The following is a 17,542-nucleotide window of genomic DNA, read 5'->3' as shown; positions in this document are numbered from 1 at the left end:
TTATAATTATTTCTTTAACAAGAAAAACATGTAAAAAGGAAATAAAAATTAAAAAACATAAGAGTGCCGGTTGTTGATGCTATTCTTCTTCTGCTACATGTTGCGGGTTTCAAAACAAGTTGAACATATTACCGCCACTTATAGGACCGGAGTATACACTGCAACATAAACAGAAAAGCAGAAGAAAAAGCTATCGGATATTGTCAATACATTTCCACTATCAACACACAGAACCACAGATAAGGCTTCATTTGTTTTTATTCATTTTTTTATTGACATTTTCTTTCATGAAGTAATGAATTATGAACACTTTTATGAATTGGCACTTAAAAAAGAGCTACAAAAATCATTCATTCATTCAATAATAATTCAAAGAGGAAGGATATTGGATATTTGTTGAAACGTGAACGTGTCTTTTAAGTACAATTATGAAATTATCTGCAAGGGAAAAAAAGAGATAAAAACAATTGCTTTTTTTATACTTCGTCTCACCAGTTTTAATTTTAATATAGTGAATTTGGTTATCAAGGCATTCATATTCAAGCATGAGAACAAAATGGGCAAGCAAAAATGTAAGCTGCAGTGTCCTCAGTTTATTCAGTCGCTCACTCATCCCCTTTATTCACCAGTCCGCGTCCTACTCTACTTTCCAGATGGCTATTTTGCCATCACGCCGGGCAGATCCGCTAAGTACGTAGCGGTCCTCGGCCGAGCAGAGCGTCTCGATACTGTCCAAATGGGCCTGCAGCTCCTTTTCTACTGTCAGAGTCTCGGGGTGTACCACCACAAGCTGGCCTCTCGGCTGACCATCACAATGGCCTCCCACACCGCTCTCTCCACAGCAGCCCACCCAAATCTGGAGGCCCGAGAACATCAATGATAATTGTTCTCATTATTAAAATGAATTATTTGCAATACAGAAACCCGGCTCACCTGGTCCTTGACTCGGATCATGCAGGTGACTCCTGAGCAGCCTGTCAGGGAGATCTTCTTGAAAGCGGCTTTATGGCCATCAGTGTGCCACACGCAGAGCTCGCCTGCGTCAGCCAAGCCGGTCCAAAGCTCACCTCGCTGGAACACACAGAAGAAGACTGACAAGTCAAATTTAAGCTCAATTTGAAAATTGAGGCAATTTTCTTTCTCTGCAATCTCAAGCTGAGACGCAATGGAAACATTCCGTTGCCACGCTGGTATTGAGACATGTACATGTATGACAACGCTGCAGATGAGTCACCTCGGGGATGACAATAAAGCTGCTGAATCTACTTGTTGTTCCTCGGAGGTGCTCAGGCAGCGGCAGCCTTCTTTGTGGCATCCCGCTATTTTTGAGCTCTACAATGCTGTCTTCGCAGCCTATAAAACAAGTCATGACGAATCATCAGGAAATGTCGGTGTTATGTGCGTAAAGGGATCACAGAGTGTGCGCTTACAGCACCACAGCGTATCGGCATGAATCTGGATGGAGGAGAGACGCTTGCAGTTGACGTGAAACTGGCGCTTCACCTTCAGGCTGGATGAATCCCACTGCAAGATTGTCCCGTCGCTGCTGCATGAGTACATCTCAGAGCTGCGGAGAAAGACCAGCTTTTTTCTTCCACAGTATTTGCAAATTACTTTAACAATCGTTAAACAAGTGTCTACCTGCTGCACTGATCACTTGCGTCCAACGCGAGTCCAGTCACCTCATGTCTGTGCTCGGTCAGCTGTTTGTTGCAGGACAGGTTGTGCGTGTCGATGATGTAGATAACAGAGTCCTGGGAGCCGATCCACACCTGATCGTGGACCAATCCCAGCATGCAGTTCTGTTGGGGACATCTCTAATTTGTTAGAATCTGCATGGCAGCCTCCGATCGTATGATCAATGTTTTTTTTTTTTTTTTTTTTCATCTTTTTCATATAAGAGACATCCTGACTGCACTCACTAATTGCGATTGGCCTAGATGGATGGAGTCCTGCAGCATGGACCAGCTCGCAGCATCAAATACAACCACTTGACCCCCGCTGAGTGCCACCCACAGCTTGGGATTCATCTCTTTCTTTGAGTCATCGCATGTCAACTGACCTGTAAGAGAAACGCTTTTCATTGATTTCTTCTTTTCAAATCTTTGTACTGAGTTAAAGACGAGATGCTAATTAAACATACTGAACTATCTTGATGAGGCTATAAGAAGTGAAAATGATACAAGGCAGGATTAAAGGAGTAATAGTCAAGTTTAAAAAAATATTTTCAATAATGTTTAGTGCAACTAAAATAGTCTAAAAACTTGTTTGTGGAATATGAATTATTAGGTAAAATTGGCCCTTTTTGATCAGAGCTGGTTCGCCAATTAAATCAGTGTCTTTCAGTCAAATCAAGTGACAAAAGATGAATGAAAACATGTGGCTTTTGTGGCTCAATTCATATTCAACAAACAAAATACAAATCAGAATATTGTGTTTTGACTAGTGGGGGTTACATAGACCATTATTTGAAAGAAAACCCACCCTTTAGAAACAATACTGTATGTATCAGAGGTGATATATTCACAGTCCTCAAGGGCAATTAAAAAAACAGTCTGACAAAAGTGCAAGAATATTCAAGGTCCATAAAGTAGTTGTATCAAAAATGAGAAAAGTATCAGTTATGAATGATACTGTTGCTAGGCTTTTCTTGTATTTTTCCAGTTTCACCCAAAGGTCCACTGAAATGAATGGAGCACATCTTATGACTGCCGAAAATCAAAGTCAATATGCATCAGCAATTTCCATCAAGATTACAAAATGTGATACTATCTCTGATCTCATCACATAAAAATTTGACAACGTTTGACTGAGGCCTGAGTAACTTGGAAACAATGTTGTTGACATAAAGATGTCAAACCAAGGCATAAAATATAATTTTATGTTTACATACAACACAACAAGGGTTTTTAAGTTTTTTAAGTTAGAGAAGAAAAAATGACAGTGAAGAAATGTACACAATTATGTACTATGAAATAAGATATGATGCGATATATCAGATTCTTATGTACATACATGAGAATGATCAGAAAATCGAGTACCTGGAGTGTAGAGCAGCACATGGACAGTCTGGGGCTCCGCAAAGTCCAATGATGGGTTAATTTTGTGTTTTAGTGTTTCAGAGGTAGTTTTAGGCACCATCATGGGCACTGGTTGGAGAAAAATGACAACAATTTAACGATGATAAGAACAAGAACATAACATCATGATGTCTCAGATTTGGACTAGGCTTTGGAAAAGGCCATGCTCCAAAGCATAGCATGTCTTATGGAAGAGCTTTCTTAGAAAGGCCTTTGTTCCTAAAGCACTGCTAATCCTATTTGTTCAACATAAAAAGTGCATTTCTCCAATTAAAGAAGGGTTTGTTCAGAAAATTAGTTCTCCCTGAACCCTCGTGGGTTTGGTCCGGGGACTCCACTTTCCCCCCCACAGTCCCAAAAACATGCATGCTATTTATATTTGACACTTCAAATTTCTATTAAGTGTGATATTGAGTGTGAATGGTTGCTTGTTTCTGTGTGCCCGGTGACCAGTTCAGGGATGGATGGATGGATGGATGTCAAGCAAAGGAATACGTAGCAGGAGTAAGTCCTCACCTTCATGTTTGATCTTGTCAAAATAAGCTAGTTTTGAGGCAGCACAGATTGACCTTTGGGAAGGCAGACAGCCCACCACGGCATCCATCAGCAGCACATTGGTCAGAGCCTGAGTCATGTACTGAGGGTCCTAAAAAACACATCACCTGAATGGCATTTCATTGCATGATCCCGTTCATTTCCAAACTCAAGTACTTGTTTTGCTAACCTTATGTTGGTCGGCCATCTTGCGCCCGGCCCACATCTCTTTAACCACAAGGTTCCAGAGATCAGTTTCCGCCTTCAGGTTGGCCTCAAAGGCCTCGAGCTTGCCGGAAGTCTGAATTCGCAGGGAAGGAATGCGCACAAGGAGAAAAGGAGACGAAGCTATCTTCACCTCCTGCATAGAAAAATTGCTCGCTTGGATTTTGATAGAAGACATGATTCGCTCGATGTTTGGCCTAGAAAGGCACCTGTATATTTGTGAACATCGTGATCTCCCTGAAGCCCGGCTGACCCTCTGGGAGCAAGAAGAGACGCTTCTGGGTCATGGCGATTTTACCCACACCATGAGAGGTCTTGACGCAGGACGACAACTTGTAGACGCACTCGCTGTGGTCCAGGTGGTCGATGACCTCGGTGGGAAGGTTGAGGTCTTGAGCCTCTGCCTCACTTTCCTTCCAGAAGGTGTAGAAGCCTTTGAAGAGCTCAGGAGCCACTTGCTTTGACTCACCTAGACATATTACACATACAAGCAAAGTCAAACCTCCACAGGTGCAACAACATGCCAAGCTGATCATACATGAGCAATTGGCCTGTTTATTTCACCCTTCAAATTTCATGCCCTTGATAGCATTGGTACTTTTCTGTTGGCGGATTGGTTGATAAGAACAAACCACATTCAACTAGCAAAGCTCATCCAAAGTAATCTGCAGATTACTAGAATTATTTATTATTACTGGTTTGATCCGTAAGATGTCAGAAAATGTGCTAAAATATTTACATTTGTTATCCAAAGTAAGTATGATGTATTTTAGTGATGATGCAATTAATTAACTAATTAATTAATTAATCTGTCAAAAAATTGACTATTTGGAGCAATGCTAATGTTTTTAATCTCTATCCCTTTAAGAAATAAAACAAAAAACAAGACAGTGTAGAAAATCAAAGTTTTTTATGCTTTAAATGCTGAATTTGTGTGTAACATGTAAAACAAACAGAACCGTTGTTTTTATATGTCTTGTAGCACAATGATCATCATAAATCTGACAATATTTACGGGTGGGGGCTAAAATTTGAGATTTAACACATTCAATCAATAATAATTATCGGTTACCTTGATTATCGGTTAATTGTTGAGTTACCCGTTAATTGTTTCGTTTACTATGCATTATTCAAGTTTTGTATTTTTTCAAAAAACAATTAATATGATGATTCTGAATTCGTCATGCTCTATGTTCTCTGTGTGTGTTCGGCTGTTTTGATTTAATTGTCAATCTTCTCATTGAGCGTTGGTGAGCAGCGCCAACACCACAGTAAAGGCACAGTACACCCATAATGGATCCCAGTTATTCAGGGCCCGAGTTACTGGGGGACTAGGGGCAGTCCTGACTACCTGCTCAGCAGGAAAATTTCTGAGTTTCAGAGTTTCCTGTCTTTCCTGCCATTTTCATACAGCAACATTTTTGTTAGATCGCTTTGCCACATTATAACGACAATTTCAGAAGTTTCATGATGAAAACAGATGCGGACAGCATATAAATGCCTTGCAGGAAGATTTGAACAACCATGCAAAAAAAAAATCTCCAAGGAGCTGTTATGAAAATTTCTCAAAACCACCTTAAGTAACAAATTATCAAAGTAAACGTTTGCTAAATTTGTTAATCACATCAATGTTAGAAAAGCTGTGAACAAAAGCGTCCCACACACCTGATCTAACACAATTTCACCAAAATGTCAGAAGACGTTGCTTTCCATTTCTGTTAGTATAATGCGATTTACTTCATGTTCTGCTTTTTTAGTATATTCTAGAAACATTAGGATGTAATCATGGCATGACGAATGTGCAATGCTTGTGACTCTAGGTTGCGAGTGAGTAACTAAACACGCTGTGCATACTGTACATTCCAACGTTAAGGGTCATGTATTATGACAGTTGTATAATTTACAGTCTACGTTATGTACTTCATGCTCAATGCAAATTAGAGTGGAACAGATTATGAAATGATTGCTTGGTTCCACCTTCACAATTTGTACCAGCGATGTGAATAACATCAATATAAAGAGTTCTATGTTAAGGGACTCTTCAAGAAGGCAGGATGCAGGATTTATGCACTTGTTGACCCAGCGTGCTGCCAAATCCAAATGTGGCTGCCGGAAAAAATGTGCGGCAAATGTAATGACTTAAAGTTTGATATGGTCCGTGGCAGTTGTGTTCTGACACGAACAACAAAAGTATTAATCTTATAAACAATACAATAAAAGTATTAATCTTATAAACAGCCATTAAAAATCATAAAGGTTGCCGGACTTAATGCTACTTGTGTAAAAATACATTGTCCTAACATAACTTGATGGGTCACACCTCCTTCATGGGAATATTTGCAAGAGAAAAGTTCCCCTTTGTACACATCGGTCTATTTCCTAACCAACACTTACCGCCAGTGAGAGCATCAAATAAGCGATGTATAGTCGCCACATTTTTAACGATCCCGCCCTCTTGGATGCAACGCACAAACTCCTCTCGATCCAGATGGTTACGGGGGAGCTCAAACTTTTTGACATCATCATCGGGCTGCACTGACGGCTTCTCGTTTTCAGTTTTCACCTGCGGGACAATTTAGAGCAATCACAGAGCAATCCAAGAATCATGTGCAGTGTGCTCCATATGGATCATACAATTAGTTTAATGAAATGTGGCGCTCTTGAAGACAAATCAGCTGTACTCCAAGTAAAAAAATTTAGGACTGTCGGCAGTCTCTTGTCTGAGCCAAGCAATTAAATGTGTTGGCATAAGGTCCAAAATTTATATCGCAAACATCGACACCAAAGCACCACATTGATGTGTGAGGACATTGATTACTGTACCTTGAGGATGAGTCTCTTGAGTGCAGGCCATCTGTTGGCTTGCTGTTGTTCTTCCTGTATGAGCGAATCCACCAGCCATGTGACCACTTGCGTGGGGAAGATGGCTGTGTCCGTCTTGTAGAGCGTCTGGAAGTCGCCCAGAGCATTGAGGCGACGCTGACACAGCAGATTGGTCAAACCGCGCAGGTAGTAGTATCTAAGGAATCACAAAACAATTTCAGTTAATGGCCCATATTCAAACCCATCCATTAGCACTAGGTCCAAGTGATTAATTGTTGTATAGTAAATATACCTGGCTAATAGAGCAGAGTTGTCATTTTGGACCGAGTTGATCGCCTTGCCAAGGAGATGGATCAGGTCAATGTAATAGTTTTGGACAGTGTGGAAAGACAGAAAATCTGGGAATTCTGGAAGCTTGAATATTGTCACAGGCTTAGGGGGCAATCTTGGGGCTAGGACAAAAGCATACAAATATGAAAATATAAATGTGTGTGGTTCTAGCCAGTCAGTTCAAGCACACGGTGTGTTCTAGTCAGCCTCACCAGGTTCGCACATTAAGATTCTGGTCAGAAGTGAACTTCTTTGAAAGCTCATAGTTTGGTCTTGATCTCCCAGGTTGGGAAGATTCATCCCTTGTCTAGTAATTAGCTTGTTTTCAGGGAGGGAGCTTTTTCTCCGGGCTTGAATCTCCTGCATGGTGGGCCTGCGTGGACTTTCCACTGATGCCTTCATTCTGGCGGAAATAGAATCAGATAAATGTTTATTCAAACAGCCCGTCAACTGTGAAGATAGCATGGCTGGACTTCATGAATCAGAAAATTTCTAACATGACATTACATGGATGCCAGCTGTTGGATGACTTAGGATATGCTACATTAAGGATAGCATATACAATAGGTAACATTACTGTACAATAGTATAAGACATGAGAAAGAAAAAGCTTACTTTTGCATCTCTGATCGAGTGCTTAGTTCCATGCGAGCAAAATTGTCCATCTTCCTGTTGAGACGGTCCCTGAGGAAAGAATGGAAGATGTGTGTCTCCAAAACCTGCAACAAAGGCAGGTCAAAGTCAACACAAGAATATGTCAACACTAGAATATGTTTCTGCAGTAATGCCCCCCATGGGTATGTTAACTCAAGCTCCGGTTACTTTATTGGGCACCGTCAGGGAGAAATTTATCTCAAAGACAAATAAATACATGTCCCGTGAAGGAAGACTTTAAAATAAAACCTTTTTGAGAAAAATCATGCTAGTATTTCTATTTTTTTATGGCCCTGTGAGTGTGTATGTCATGTGTGTTAAGAAGATAGTTTAATGCATAAAATACAATACAAAAAGCAATTACATTCTTGTAGAAAAGTTGTTCTGATGGTTCTCTACTTTTCAGGAACTCTTCACTGTTAAATACTCGATGTTCGTAGTTCAAATGACTGCTAACAGGCCTGCACAGACAACATAAAAACAGATGACAGTATTTGTAATTTGTTATTTAAAAATAGACTGAGCATTTTCATAAAACACGTGATCATACATGGTTTAAAAAAAAAGTCAGAATTAGCTAAAAGGCTAGCAAAGAATTAGTAAAGGTGGGAACAACAAATATAACTGTCTCCATATTGGTCATAAAAATAGATTGTGAAGGCTTGGCTAATGTATTTGATTTAAATTTCAATCTAATTTCCTCCTCCTCTTCTTCCTCTCAATCTCTTCCCATAAATTTAGTGCTATAAAACGAATTTACAAGCTGAAAAACCACATAATTATGGTTTGGATGGTGGGGATGTTAGCATTAAAGCGTGCGAGCCATTTACGCCAATCACGCCAGTCTATGTGGAGCACTGTTAGCTAGTGACTAATTTATGCTGGACACAGCAACCAGTACACATTGGAAACAGGTGCCGTACGTCAATGTTAAAGTCACTGTAATGAAGTCGGGTGTTAGTACCCTAAATTGGCAAGTAAATGTGATCTCAGTACAACATAGTGGGTTTTTTTTGTATCGGGAGTCTGCGCCTACAGCTAATGTAAAACCCTAGGCAAGCTTTTTGCCGTGATACACTGCCAGAAGAAATTCATAATAGTGTACCAAGGCATTTGTGTTCATACATTATTTGGTAAAGTAAGATTTATTTTGAAGTTGGCCGGCTACTGTCGTGCAAAACATTAACGTTTGTAGCTGTGATTGGCTTGACATGTTCTCTGACGTGTAAATTAATTAATGGGTTTCCGGGGCAAAAAGAAATGCCTTGAGCATTTTTTTAAATTCAGGTACTCAAATTAATTGAGGATTTGTTTCACAACGAATTCGGAGTATGTACATACAGGGAAGTGATTTATAAAACCATCTCCGCTCAAAAGAACTCAGTGACAACCTGAATATGTTGACAATGAGCTCAGTGGTGATTCTCTGGATTTCATGGTTCAGATTGCGCTGCCACGCTCGTCTCTGGGCGCGATGATCCGCGATGTCGGTGCAGCTTGCACGCTTGCACTGGTCCAAGTCAAAATGGACCTGCAGGGATTGATACCTACACCAAAACACGCTAACAATGAAACAAAACGTATCTTTACAAGACTGTAAAATTGATCAGTATATTGTTTACTTGCCTCTGTGTAAAGCAGTGTGCTGCTAGCGACGGGATCTCCGGTAGGTCAACCGTTTCCGAACAAGAAGTGGACACACTTCCATGATCAATGTTGATGAGGACCAGATCATCAGTTTCCTGCGCGGACAAACACAACACCATATTTGAACACATCATTTTCAGTTAACTGAGCACATTGTCATAACACTCACTGCAGCAACTTCTTCAAAATGGCAGAGGTGACAGCCCATGAGAAAGGCGGTCGGGGCCATGAGGAAGTCCAGCATGCCTCTGGCCAGGACGGGAACGTAAGGATGCTGCCATGATAGAGGCTGCAAAAACAAAATAACCGGCAGAAAAAATCCTTACAAGATAAAATCGTTTCTTATGTATGAGAGGAAGCATTTTTATCTCTAATGGTTGTAACTTGATTATGTCCAAATGAAAACACAAAACAACGCTAGGAAATTTCCTCCAGAGTATTATTCAAACAAAAAGAATGAATAGGTTTGTAAATAATACATTTCTTACACCATACTCAATTTATTGGATCAGCAATAGCGGAGCAATCTAAAAACAGCATAAAGTTAATTTAAGAAAACTTAACTGACTGTCAAGTCATTATTCCATATTTATTTTGCTAGTTAAAAACAAAAGCAAGGCTTTGAGTTTAAATTTGCTGACAATTGTTACTTAACCAAATTATACAAGCTCTAGTTTAACCCTAGTTTACAATGAGAACATAATGTATGAGTATATAATCATATTTCGTTAGTTAAAACAATTCAGTGTATAGCGAAATAATATCTACACATCTTGAAGTTAATTACACAAAACACAAATTTGTCAATTTAATATGCCATCAAAACATTAACACAATAAAAATGTATTAGTCGCAAGAGCTAATGGACAACAAAGTTAACATAAGTTTTATGATTGTAGATTCCTGCTGTTGCAAATTAATTCAATAGTATCCATTTATAAATACAACACCATCAAATCAGGACCAGAAAATTAAAAATAATATAAAATATATACCGTACCAGTAGAATATAATTATTCTTCACCTGCTTTCTTAGTTAGCAAAAATAATCGTCATATTTTTCAATTGTATTTATAAAAACACCACAAGGCTGCCCACGTGCAAAAATATCAGTGATAAAATGGATTCAGTGTTATGCCACCATCGATCAGCATACCTGCAGAAAAAGCAACAGGCTCTCTGCCACTAGCGTCAGTCGGGCCCAGTTGGCGGAAAAGAGCACTACCCTTTGCTCCTGGAGGAGGCAAGATAACACCTGCACAGAGAAGGGAAGGTGACATTTCCAGCCCGGCATACCTCCAGCCAGGGCTGCATATTAAGCAGGTCATTATGTGTACCTGCAGGAGAGGTTGCGGCCGGAAGCAGACAAAAGGCAGGTGAAGGTCTAAATCTACAGCTGGGGAGTCTTTATCTTCTCTGGATGGCAATTCAATGGTTAAAGGATGCAAATTGAACATCTAGTGGGGATGAAAATAAACATTCAAAGAGGTGCATCCATCAAGTTGAAAAAATAATAATAGACAGGGATGGGACAAGATCGCTTATGACGAGATTAAAACGTTGCAAGAGTTCTTGTCGGTGCACAGCACCAGATCACTTTTTTATGGCTTGTTGGACCACGCTGGTCATGGCAAACTGCAAACGGCAAACTGTGGTGAGAAGGCCTCGTAATAACCTTACCATACCATATAATGTATCAACATGAACACACAATTGGAAAGGTTTTATTTTGAAGTTAGTTAAAACGGAAAAGCGTGTTTTTATATATATATATATATATATATATATATATATATATATATATATATATATATATATATATATATATATATATATATATATATATATATATATATATTTTTTTTTTTTTTTTTTTAACCAAATTAAACGTATTTTGTATTTTTATCTGAATATCAAATACTTAATACAGTAGAAGCAGTCCAACAGGAGAAACAGAAGATGCACTTATGACTTTTAAATCACAACTGTGGCGATTAGAACTGTGTCCATTAGAAAAAATGAATGGTAAAATATTAGCACATTACACAGTTCATAAACTGCAAAAAACAAAAACCGCCAAACACAGCAGCTAACACAAGCTGCAAGATTTTTATACGTGACTCTCCTGTTTATGTTTACAAATCTTTGAAAGCTGGAAAGTTTATACTGGGCATTATTTTATTTTACAATTTTTGCCAAAACCTTTTTTGTTCTTTGGAATCAGTCTATAAGAAATCCTGTCTCATGGGATTTTTGTCTTGTTCCATCCCCAGAAACAGAGACTTAAAAAAAAAAATATGACTATTAGAGATACCAAGTGGAGTTGTCCAGGAGGAGGGATGGGTACCAGCGCCAGTTTGGCTGTAAACTCCTTCACCTTCTCCTCAATGTCGGAAAAATGACAAGCTCGGAGCTCTAATAGAAGACTGACAAGGAAACAGCTAGAATGACTTGAGAAATCACAACAAATTGAAATCCTAATTTATTCTCACTCACCATGACAGGCAGTCCTTGAGCGCACCGAAGTAGGGATACATGGATATCACGCAGAAACTGAAGGCACAGAATAGTTTCGAGCCGTCTTCGTTCTGACAGGAGGACGTCCACTCCTGAACACACAGCAAACTTCATGCAACCTGACTAGATCTGCCTGGTCCTGTTTAGTGCTGCTAACCTGGATGGGGCGAGAACACTGCATGACCACTCCATGAGACTTGTTGCCAAAAACATCAGTGAAAACCAGGAAGTGGAATTGTTCCTCAGACTTTACATCGGTCACTTGGAGTCCACCTGGGGAAAAAAGGCAAGTCATTTAGGTCATCACGTTAGGTCCGCATTGGAGATCAGTAATGGCACTATGACATAATGTGCACAATAAACAGCTTTAGAAAAAAAAAATATCTTTAGATCTTGGCCTGAGTGACAGCCAAGTCACATATTGCCAAGTCCATAAAAAGGATTTTCGTTACAGCAATAAATATTTATGATTTATTCTGTATTTCGCATACATTTTCAATTGAGAATATATTTATAAGATTAAAATAAATAAAAAAATACATTTTGAAAGTGAAAACATAAGAACTACCAAAATATAAATTACAACTTGAATGAATAGAAAATACATAATAATTCATTATGCGCCTTTTACAAAGGTTTTAATTTTTTTTAATTATTATTGTTAAAAATGAATGTTTTACAGAATAATGGATGGATGGATGGATGGACAATTATGTGAAATTAAAAATTATACCAAGATTCCTCACAAGCCGTTTATTGACTTCAAAAATACTTATAAAATCTAAAATTATATGATATAAAAATTTAAATTAAATGTAAAAAAATAAGAATAAAATAGTAACTAGCATGTTATCCACAGTCACAAGTTGTTGGATCAGCAAACAAACAAATTTTGGCCATATTATCATACATCAACATTCCTACAAAGAAAAATACATCTTAAAAACAGTCGTGGGCCAGATGTCACGGACACAAAACAACAAATGCGTCACCGACTGCTCTCAAAACCACACCACCCTTCTCACTACAAAATGTAATATCAAGAGCGGCCAGAGGTGGCGCCAAAAAACAAAGATCAAGCCAAACAAAGCACTAACTAATGAACTGTTAAACTAAATCAGTTCTAAACCATTATTCCAAGTGCCGCCCACGCGGCCCGGTACCAGTTGATCCATGGACCCGTACCGGGCCGCGGACCAGTGGTTGGGGACCACTGCTGTACAATATAATGTGCTATACCTGGGAAGCAGAGTTGAGGTAAAGCTGTGAGGTCGATTTTTTTGGGAACAGTAATATCATCACTGCTTTTTCGCCCGTTCGCTATATCGCCGCCTGCACACTTGTGATGTGCTGTAGGAGTAGGACACAAGAAAAAAAAAAAGAAAGAAAGTTGAGTCATGCAACACGGATCAAAATGTTAAGGATGTATGGATTTCGGGTGAAATAAATCAGCCACTGGTTAAAAAACAGCAAGTACTGGTAAAAATACTGAAACTTTGTAAGTCTAATTTCAAACCTTGGACACCTGTTGTCAGGGATGAAGATCTTTTCCTCTTCTTTCTTATCAAAGTCCGATACCTCCTCCCACGTGACCTCCCCACTTCACTCTCAGCTTGTGGCCTGCTGACAAACGGAGGCGCCAGGACGTGTAGGACCTCCGGTTCCAAAATGATGCGCTTCGGGCTTCCCTGACAGCTCACGGTCTTCAAGAAATTTGGAAGATAAGTCTTCATCAGTCCATCCAACCTGTACATTATGTTTGAGATGTGAAAAATACCTGGCAGAGTTCTTGTAGTTTCTCACTGGATGCTCCCACTACCACGCAGGCCTCCAGAAGAGGGGAAGGAAGATGGTCCGTCATTGCTGACACAAACTCAGACTGTGAACAAAGCCTTCACATCTGATCACGCAATACAAGCTACAAGAGGAAAAAAAAAAGTGGGAGGGACTTGACAGGCAATTTAGACACAAACACGTTATTGTTTTAGCCAGTGATGAAAAACATTCAAAGTAGTGCTGCTAGTTGAGTCAGATTAAAATCGGTAGACTTTCTGCTTTTTCAGATTTACAGAAGATGGTGTTAATCATTAAGGGATTACAGGTTTGTATTTTGTTCACGTTTTATCACATTCTAAGCATATATCCTCTGTTTCCAGGAGATTCAAGTTATTGTAAATTTTGGACTACAAGCTGCAATGTTCTTCTCATGATTTGAGCTCTGCGTTTGAGGTTGAACTGATATATTACGATGACTATATTACTATATTACTGCAGTATTCTGCTGGAGTTTGGCTGGAATTATGTTGGTGTTAATCTTGCAGGCATGTTCAGTCTGTTGAAGATAGGATGTTGTTTCAAGCAGGCAGCTAAAATATGTTCTAAATAAATAAAACGAAAAAATACATATACCATCTACCTGCATAAAATATCTGATTTCACAGCAAGTGTCTTAAAGTTTGGTTTTTTTGCTGCTTACATGTCGACGCGGCTTGTTGTCCAAAATTTCGGGTATTTGAAAATGTTAAACTACTACCTTTTGAAAACAAACCCTCAAGATCCTGAACAAGACCCTTCCTTCATACAGTATTCAGTTGCGTCATCATTTTCAAGGGTCTTCCTGTCTTCAGTACGCGTAGCTTGAAATCCTGCAGAAAGTCCCAAATGGCTTTTCATGGGAGTCAATTCAAATGGCTGTTCAGAGAACCTCCCGAACCTCCCTGCATGTTATTGCAGGAAATCGATAATCAAGTGTGATGAATGTAAATATAATTGGTTTTGATAAAGTTTTACATTTGTGACTTTGCTGGACAAAAGCTACAGCAGTGGGCATAGTTAATAAAGGGTAGTAAAATTGTACTAAAATAATGTATTAATAAAACCTGTACATAAAAGTGCTGGTGATTATTGTGTTCGTCGAATGCCACCAGAGTTAGACCTTCTACATCTCATTGGTTGTTTTTCCTCAGCCGCTGGTATTTTGTATATGAAATACAGGCACAAGAAGGAGGTCAAAAACATCCATCCATTTTCTTGGCCGTTTATCCTCACGGGTCTTGGGCATGCTGGAGCCTATCCCAGCTGTCTTCGGGCAGTAGGCGTGGTACAAACAACCATTCACACCCCAAACACACTTAAGGGCAATTTGGAGTGTCTAATATACCTACAGTGCATGTTGTTTGGGAACGTAGGAGGAGTACCTGGAGAAAACCCATGCAGGCACACGGACAACATGCAAACACAGAAAAGTTGTCAACCTCTGAACTGTGAGGCAGATGCGCTAACCACACTTGTACCGTGAGTTTCTAAATCTTCATTTCAAATCAATTGTGGCGATGTAAGAAAAAATACTGCAATTAAACGTGCATCTTAGATTCAGAAAGGCTACAGAACAGCCAAAAGTTGCCCACAACAGCAGATAAGAATGCATGTCATTCTAGCGCTATTTAAAGATGCAGGCGATACAAATGTATGAATTTACCATAACATTCATGCTTCCATACATAAATGCTGCTGTTATTATAACTGCCCTGATACCACATTAATAGAAGCGCATGACTGTTAATTGCGCTGCACACCACAGCTGGACTTGCGTAACGTTGTTCTCTTTGTTGAACAAATTGCAATGCATAATCCTTTTACGAGCTTGACGTGGAATGGGACTAATTATATAGCTTGCTTCTTCATCTTCCTTAAACATCCCTCATTCTTAATAACATCCAACAAACCATTTCTTATATCACAGACAACAATTAGAGATGGACAACCATTCATAATTCATATTGGTGGTCACTTAGTGGGAATGGAACCCAAGATATCAGCATTTATTGTTTAGTTGAGCACCAAGCTAGTAGGGGCCAGAACCGGCAAACCTATGTTTGACCCCCCTGGCTTAGACAAAGCTTTAACCTGTATAAATGCTGTAAAAACAAAAGTAGTTACGTTTTATATATTTATTTATATATATATATATATATATATATATATATATATAGCTTTTTCCTTGTGTCAGTGTTAAAAGGGATACAGTTTTAGGTATACATATACCATTTTTATAATAATAATTTTATTTATGGTCGGTGTGGCAAGTGGGGGATTGCAAAATGTTTTTTTCTTTCCTGTTCTTTCCTGGGGGCTTTGCAAAATCGAATTGAGAAGCACTGGATTAAATGCACCTTCTGACATCAAGAGGTGAGAACATGTGTCTGATTGAAATACTGTACTAGTGCTACAGTAACTGTTGTCTGAACTGAATGTGAGCCAGCAATCAGGTCCTTGATTGCAGTGAAAAGTGAAATAACAAGTATGAGCTTTGAGGGGAATTACTGCACTGAAATCACGTACTGCTTCGACTGTTACAAAAAGTGTGATAATTCACATATTTTGTGTTCATGCTGTAGATCTAAACAATCACCCCAGATATTTTTCTTTGTGACTCCCATGAAGACCATACAAACACAGCATGTCATCAAACCCAGGAAACATACAAAGTACCTTTTTGTTCTCCATATTATGGACATCAATATTGCTATGATAAATTAACGTGCAAATCCTGCTCTACTATTGGCTGCAAATGTAGTCATTGAAATACACAGCCGTACGAAAATAGATATACAGTACAAAGGTCCTGTTAACACGTTACAGTGTTTACATTATATAAACACGCTCGATCTTTCATCCATTAAAGCGTTGGTTTTTTTTCCACTTAACTCTATCAAAAACTGTCCCATGACTGAAGTTAAAAGAAAAAAAAATGCGTCTATTGACGCATATTTCTTTTATTGGCTATTGATGCATATTTCTACAATATAGGTGCGTATTTGACGTGAATCTAAGATGCTGTTTCCCAACCCAATTTTGATACCTAAAATGAACAGGTCTCACGTTTGCGTGAGCATCACTTACCTCTTCATCAAACAGACCAGTGCAGCCCTTCATCAAGCAGCACACTGAATAACAAGAAAAGACCAAGAAGAAAAAAAAAATCATGCGCACCGACAGCAGCAGTTTGTAATTTCATGTGACTTACCAACTTATTAAGATTCACTTGTAACACAAACGCACGTGATGTAAGAAAAAAATAACCTCCAAATTGCTGTTTCACAATTAAGCAGTAGAGGGCGTACATTCCCCGTATGCACTATTCAGTATTATTCCAAGGAGACTCAATAAATTAATTCGATTTGTAGTCTGCAGTATGGCCTAACCGATCCTTAATTTTAGCTTCAAACATACTGGGACTTCACATAAGATCAAGGGACATTCTCTACTTACATTTCTCCCTTGCACTTTGTGACACTCACACCACCTCTGCAGTAAAGGAAAAAAAAACATGGACATTATGCCATTGTTGTAATAGGGCACACGTTTCCACCTGTCCACCGTTGGCAGGTGCCAACTGGACGAGCTTTGCACATGACCAAATATATTAAAAAAAAAAAAAAACACACACACACAAACACAGAAATGGTACGTGTCAGGTGCGCTAAAAAATATGTAATTAATTCTCAGCAGGAACTATTTATAACAAATTTAATCACGAGTCAATTTGATGACTGGTGGCTACTTTCAATTTTGATAAATGTTATCTTGGATGGTAATTCAACAGTACGAAACATGGTTGGAACATATCTTTTTTTTTGTACAACCCCTTGTTCATAAAACTGAAAATCAATAGGCACAACATACCTCGCTTTCCCACTTTGGAAACATGCTGCCAGAGGCTCAGAACACTC

General features: G+C 39.0%; 1 protein-coding gene across 1 annotated transcript; it reads right to left on the bottom strand.

The window, feature by feature from the left end:
* Positions 1 to 270: 270 nt before the first annotated feature.
* On the bottom strand, positions 271 to 17,535 carry LOC148426591 (DENN domain-containing protein 3-like). The gene is made up of 31 exons (XM_088411472.1): positions 17,496 to 17,535; positions 17,082 to 17,117; positions 16,713 to 16,756; positions 14,344 to 14,455; positions 13,588 to 13,728; positions 13,327 to 13,513; positions 13,050 to 13,160; positions 11,968 to 12,083; positions 11,790 to 11,902; positions 11,608 to 11,719; positions 10,631 to 10,750; positions 10,450 to 10,548; positions 9,463 to 9,582; positions 9,273 to 9,388; positions 9,038 to 9,193; positions 8,011 to 8,107; positions 7,608 to 7,711; positions 7,205 to 7,395; positions 6,955 to 7,114; positions 6,663 to 6,858; positions 6,234 to 6,402; positions 4,049 to 4,308; positions 3,805 to 3,975; positions 3,597 to 3,726; positions 3,042 to 3,149; positions 1,923 to 2,062; positions 1,642 to 1,802; positions 1,431 to 1,567; positions 1,235 to 1,353; positions 934 to 1,071; positions 271 to 856 (listed from the first exon to the last, which is right to left on the bottom strand). The coding sequence occupies exons 5-31, from the start codon at positions 13,669 to 13,671 to the stop codon at positions 638 to 640; spliced, it is 3,834 nt and encodes a 1,277-aa protein (XP_088267598.1). The 5' UTR covers positions 13,672 to 13,728; positions 14,344 to 14,455; positions 16,713 to 16,756; positions 17,082 to 17,117; positions 17,496 to 17,535; the 3' UTR covers positions 271 to 637.
* Between the last annotated feature and the right edge of the window lie 7 nt (positions 17,536 to 17,542).

The sequence above is a fragment of the Hippichthys cyanospilos genome, chromosome 3 (genome assembly GCF_059441005.1).
Source record: "Hippichthys cyanospilos isolate Australia breed blue-spotted pipefish chromosome 3, RoL_Hcya_1.0, whole genome shotgun sequence".
In the NCBI taxonomy this organism is placed as follows: domain Eukaryota; kingdom Metazoa; phylum Chordata; class Actinopteri; order Syngnathiformes; family Syngnathidae; genus Hippichthys; species Hippichthys cyanospilos.
The sequence above is the reverse complement of the archived record's forward strand: the minus strand, read 5'-3'. Positions and strand labels throughout refer to the sequence as shown.